The sequence below is a fragment of the Euprymna scolopes genome, chromosome 10, assembly GCF_053919585.1.
Source record: "Euprymna scolopes isolate OS-2025 chromosome 10, ASM5391958v1, whole genome shotgun sequence".
Taxonomy (NCBI): domain Eukaryota; kingdom Metazoa; phylum Mollusca; class Cephalopoda; order Sepiida; family Sepiolidae; genus Euprymna; species Euprymna scolopes.
In genome coordinates this window covers 104,568,970-104,575,057 of record NC_136491.1, presented here as the reverse complement: position 1 = coordinate 104,575,057, position 6,088 = coordinate 104,568,970, and the positions used below count along the sequence as shown (strand labels likewise).

At 32.7% G+C, this 6,088-nt stretch overlaps 1 protein-coding gene across 1 annotated transcript; it reads left to right on the top strand.

The window, feature by feature from the left end:
• Window positions 1-3,181: 3,181 nt before the first annotated feature.
• LOC145286421 (uncharacterized) lies at window positions 3,182-3,875 on the top strand. Its single transcript, XM_080135340.1, has 2 exons — window positions 3,182-3,308; window positions 3,445-3,875. Exons 1-2 carry the CDS (start codon window positions 3,247-3,249, stop codon window positions 3,812-3,814), a joined length of 432 nt encoding a protein of 143 aa, XP_079991466.1. The 5' UTR covers window positions 3,182-3,246; the 3' UTR covers window positions 3,815-3,875.
• The last annotated feature ends 2,213 nt before the right edge of the window (window positions 3,876-6,088 follow it).

Here is a 6,088-nt window from a genome sequence, read left to right as displayed (position 1 = left end):
GATTCCATGAACAAAGCTTCTTTCTTAGAAGTGCACGCCTATGGAACTCTCTTTCGTTTGCCTGTTTCCCACCTGACTACAACTTGGATGTCTTCAAGTTCAACATAAACAAATTCCTGATAAACGTCCCCCTTAAGGAAGACACTTTATCAAATCTCCAATACTAACGATTACTACGATATTATCCCATTGATTACTGTACACGCAATAACCCTTATCCCCGAGTGGCTTCCGGGCCTTGATAAGTGGTGACTACCATGTAAAAAAAAAATTGTCACTAAGAAAGACACGGACACGGATATTAGGGTAGGTCGATTTTGAAACCACGCCAAGACTGAGGTAGAGAAAGTTGCTAAATAACATTTATAACAACACTGCAAAATATTTTTTCCCAAAACCTCGTAATTTTTTGAGCAAATGAATTTAAAGATTGAAAATTTTCAATATCCTGGCTGTACATCGCTGAATGCCGGTGTTAAATGAAAGAATAAGCATGTCATATTAATACCGCTTCTTTTTAAGAAAAAATATGAAGAAAGTATAAGCAATATTTTTTAAATTTGTTTGTTATGTATGTTATCTTCAGAAAACTTAATGAGTGCCGGAAAAAAAGAAACTCTGCTAAAGATTTCATTTAAAATAAATTTTAAAAATTTATAACAAGGGCTTTATTTTACCCGGTTCATCTTTCCTTCAACACCGTCTACTAATTTGTTTCATTTTCTCGCTCGCTCGCTCACGTGTGTTGTGTTTACTCTTTAGTAACAGGCTGATTTCAAATACAAAAACTACATTTTGCATTTTATATCTAAGCACATTTTAATTAATAAGAGAAAGAAATATATATTTTATATCTTTGTGCTATTTGACAGGTTTTTTTAATTAAAAATAACATTTTTCTACGCAAGGCTATTTGTGTGTGAATTAATCGACTTGTGTTTTTAAACTGTTTTCGGTGAGTAAAACCATTATTATTTTTTTATATATATTTATCTATTTTTCCTAATTTAAATTAATAATTTTCTTTTTTCTATTTCTTACAATATCATTTAATATATTTTTGCAGATATTTTTCTAACAATGAGTCGAAAACGAAGTATTTCTACACGCAGTACTGATTCTACAAAATTTGCAGGCCCACCTTCTCCATTAAAAACTACAGAACCCCCTACTTTCCGTCAAGTTATTAAATATAGTTACTTTATGGAGAAATCTCAGCCAACTCTAAATGCATTTTCTCTTTCGAAATTAATGGCAAATGAAATTGTGGATATTTGGAAGGCAGTAAATCCCCGTTTGCCCCTATTGACTGAAAAATGGATTATATATAAAGTGCAAGATACTTGCTTTAGAAAAGTTAAGCAAATAAACAGAAAATCCTTATCAAAAGTCGCTAAAAATATTCTGGTCGAAAAACTTGACAAATTATTTGACATTTCATCGTGTTCATGTGATTTACCACTTGCAAGATGTAGTGACAAAAATGTTAAATACAGAAAAGAAAATTGTCAAGCAAAGCACATAGTGTGTACCTGTTCTATCACAAAGAAGGTAAGTTTACTTTTATTTATTTTAATTTTCAATTATTTGTTTTTATTTTTAAACAAGTTAATGTCTATATCATACATATCTTAAATTAAATGAATTTCGATACTTGTAATCATATTAATTACAAGTATCGAAATTCATTTAATTTAAGATATGTATGATATAGACATTAACCAAATGAGAAAATTCTTACAATTTTTTATATGTAAAATAGCATTATTTCTAAAACCAGAGAAGAATAGAATTAACATTTGTCAAATTGTATATTTCAGGTTCCTCTGGAAGATCGAGAATATTTGAAGGACCAAAGAAATAAAATTGGACCCAAAGGCAATTTTCAACTGGGACCTGTTGATACAGCAGCAGTAGCAAAATCTAAAAAGTTATTTGTGTCAAGAGAAAAGCAAGTTGATTCATCCCCTCCTGTTGCTTCAACATCCCAAGACCAAAATATTCTTCCTTCAGAAAATAGTGATGAAACAGATGAAAGTTTTGAACCAGAGGGAGAATGTAAGAGTATTTACAGCCTTATAAAAATTCCACGTTATGCAGTTGAACTCATCAGAGGTGATGTCTCGTCCAATTTAGGAGCAAGTCTCGCAAATGCTTTTCTTTTAGATCTGCAGGCTGTGGGCCTTCTGAAACCAAACATTGATTTAAAAAAATATTTTTTTGGACAAATCCGAAATTGATAGGGAAAAAGAAAGAACAAAAAATAGTGCCTATCAAAAGCATAATGAAAAAATTAGCAATCTTATCTGCATTGGTGTCGATGGGAAACACGACAAAGATACATTATTTTACCAAGAAACTGTTGATGATAAAGGGAACAAAATACAAAGAAAATCTAAAAGACAAGAACATCATTTGACTTTTACAAAAGAGATGGGATGCGGAAGTAATGGGAAATACCTTACTCATAGAGTGATCCCCACTGTTGGAGCCACAGGTGCTGTTCTGGCAAATGAGGTGTTCCAAGTGTTAAAACAATATGAAAGTGTGCAAACACTAAAGGCTGTCCTTTTGGACAACACTAGCACCAACACAGGATGCAAATCAGGACTAGTCTCTTCCTTAGAAGATAAAATCAAAAGGAAACTACACACAATTGGATGTTCCCTCCATCAGAATGAGCTCCCTTTTAGGGCAATATTTAAATCCATTGATGGAAGTGGCAAAAGCCCAACATCTTTTACAGGCCCACTTGGAAAATTATGTGCCAGCAATCAACATCATTTGCCCCAAGTTAACTTTTTACAAGTGAGTAGTCCTTTAGAGACTATTTACTCTAAATTAACAGAAAATAAGGATCTATCTGGTGACCAGAGATTACTGTTAGAATATTCAGTAGGAATTTCGAGGGGCAAAGTAAATCCTAAGTATGCAGCCTGGAGGATCTGACCATTGAATCAGTCAAGATGGCTTACTCTGGCAATCAGATTAATGTGCATATGGACACGAAAAAGTTATGCAACAGAATTAACCACAAAAATGCACAATCTGATTAAATTCATTGTCCAAGTCTATGCAGTTTGCTGGTTTGAAATTAAATTAGATAACAAATTTCATAACCAGCAACTGTATATTTTTAAAATGATTGGGCAAATAAAAAAGCAGCCATCAAAAATTCAAGAAATAGCATTGAAAAACCTTAAATTCAACGCTTTTGCCCTTTTGCCTGAAAATATTATTTTCTCAATGATAAAATCTAATGAATTGGAAGTGAGAGAAGAAGCTATTAAAAGAATTTTAACCATAAGGTAAGTAAACATTTGTTCATATAAAACTGATCAAATTGTTTACACTGATTTATACATTCATTTTAACAAAAAATTTAATTAAAATAAAAATTGTGTTTATTTGTTGAATTCAATATAATAATTTCTTTTTTTTCAGGAATGGGGAACCATCGAAAAAGCGTCTGAAAAAAATTTCAGATATAAATTTTAATGCTTCACATTGGTCGGATTTGATAGACCTTTCTCAAAATGGAGTGTCAGAGCCAGCTTTGACTGAAGACTTATCAGACAATGAACTTCGCGAATTCTTGATGAGTGGTAGAAAGCCAGATTTGCCTGATTTGCCTGCTCATTCACAAAGTGTTGAAAGGGCTGTGAAGTTGACATCAGAAGCCTGCCATTCAGTCTATGGACTTGAAGCAAGGCATAGACATATTATTGCTAAAATTTTATGCCATGAAATGAGGCCATTTTTTGCTTCAAAAGGGGCTTATAGAGAGACCTTTGACATTATGTTACAAAAATAGTTTGATTTTTGTACTTTTTTCCCTAGAAGTAAGAAATGTTTTGGATTTGTTTAAATTTTTTTTTCCCCCAAACAATTAAAACTTTTCTTCTTTTTATTGACAACAAAAAATTCAATTCTTTTTACAATTTTTTTATAATTGTAACACACAGTAAGGTAAAATATGCCATTTCCAAAAAAAATGGGGGGGAGTTATAAATTTTTTAATATTTACCATACCAGTTATTATATAGTTTATTTAAATAAATAAACCCACTCCTTGCTATGATCAAAACTGCAAAATACCAAATAATTTCACATGTAAATCTTTCACAGATAAGGATTTTTCCGTTTCAAAACAGACGATCTTTAAAATCAAATGCTCATCTAACGGCTGATGTTAGAAACCTAGTTTTTGTATATTTGTACTTCCCTCATGTGGGTGCAACTTTCTCCACCTAGGTCTTTTACATTTTCCAAAACAAGTTAAAAATCAACCTACCCTAACGGATATAGGTTAGACTAAGGTATTTGTATTGAGAACCAAACAAAATATACAGAGAAAAAACAGTTGTAGTATTAACGACAAGGTGACATATTACGAAGTACACAACCACCACGACCACGCCGAGAGTCGGTATCTTCTGCATTAGTGATTCCCCACACCAATAATCAATAATTTTAAAGGACATAATATTAAAGAAATTTTGAAATAAAAATAATAATATAATATAGTATGACATAATATAATATAATATAATATAATATAATATAATTATTTAGTTAAACCATGAAACATATAGGAAGAGCTTTCATCCGATAAATGTAAACTTAATAAATAAATAAAAGTTTTACTCATTTTTAATCCAAACAAGCCATATTTCCATTTAGACGCAAAGGACTGCTATTTGGAATCGTATCTAGCAGCTGATTGACAGGAGTTGGACAGCGAGATGTCTGTTCACAAAACATTTAAACTTCTGCAGGTTAATACAGTCAAAGAAGCAAAAAACAGGGAGGGAACTCCAAACCCCAGCAGCTCGAGGGCAAATAATATTGGAGTAGAAGACTTTCCCACATCTAGGGAACTCAACAGTATCGGGGTGTGATTTTGCTGCTTTTCGGGTTAGTCGGGAGGAGGCACAAGTGTTGCGAGTTTATCAGAGCACATTTCATTAAAGCGTTTGTAAAACAAACACATGGCTACAACATTGCTGTGACAGAAGATGAGATGAAGCTTGTGTTACGTTATACTGCAGTTCTTTAGTTTAAATAGAGTTGACGAACGCATAAAAGACAATTAGTTTTTTCACAAAAAACACTTGACGTAAGTTTATGAAAAGGAATTTATTTTCTGTTCAATTCTTTCTCAATGTGTTATGGAGCGAGAGAGAGAGAGAGAGAGAGAGAGAGAGAGAGGGGGGGGGGGAGTGGTGACGTGAATGACACAAAATGGCAACTGATCGTCTCGGTGCCTGTCTTCTCTCTAACTGCCTTTTTCCTTGGTTGACATTTGTTTTTATTTACAAAATCTTTAGATAGGAATTTCATTTTTCCATGCCGCATTCCACTGGCCCTTATTAAATTCGTCTAAGGCCACATTTCAATATGACTGTTTCCAAAACTTATCAGTTGAAGAATATTGATTTCAAAGTTTCTGCACACTTCTTGCAATTATTATGACTTTTGATGACATTTGTTGGTTTTAAGATTTCCACAATATATATATATATATATATATATATATATATATATATATATATATATATATATATATATATATATATATATATATATAAAGATTAAATAAAGTAATGAGATACCGTAGGATTGCGCAAGAGTGATTATGTGTACTCCTTGTGAAACAATAGATTTTGTTCTACATAATATAATTGAGAATTCTAATTTGGAACGATAAAATTGTCGCCCTAAAAAAGACAACATGATTCCATTTCCTTTCGATGAAACCCAATTTTCTTCTTTTTTTTTTGTTGCAAACCATCTATTAGTTGGGCAGTTGTGTACAAATTCCAAGAACGATAAGAACCCTCTATCATGTCTGAAAGTGACACAATGTTCAACGACCAAGTTCGGAGATGCGCCGCTATAAAACTCATGCACTTACCGATCCAAGTTATAAGTAACAAGACCATTGCCGGCACCCTCAAAATGCATCAATCGATTGCCACGACTAACAGGTATGTGCTCAGGGCCATGAAAACAAAGTTTCCTGCCATGGTTATGGTTTTTGGTTTGGTTTCAAGTGAGGGCCACATCATGCCACCTCACATCTTCG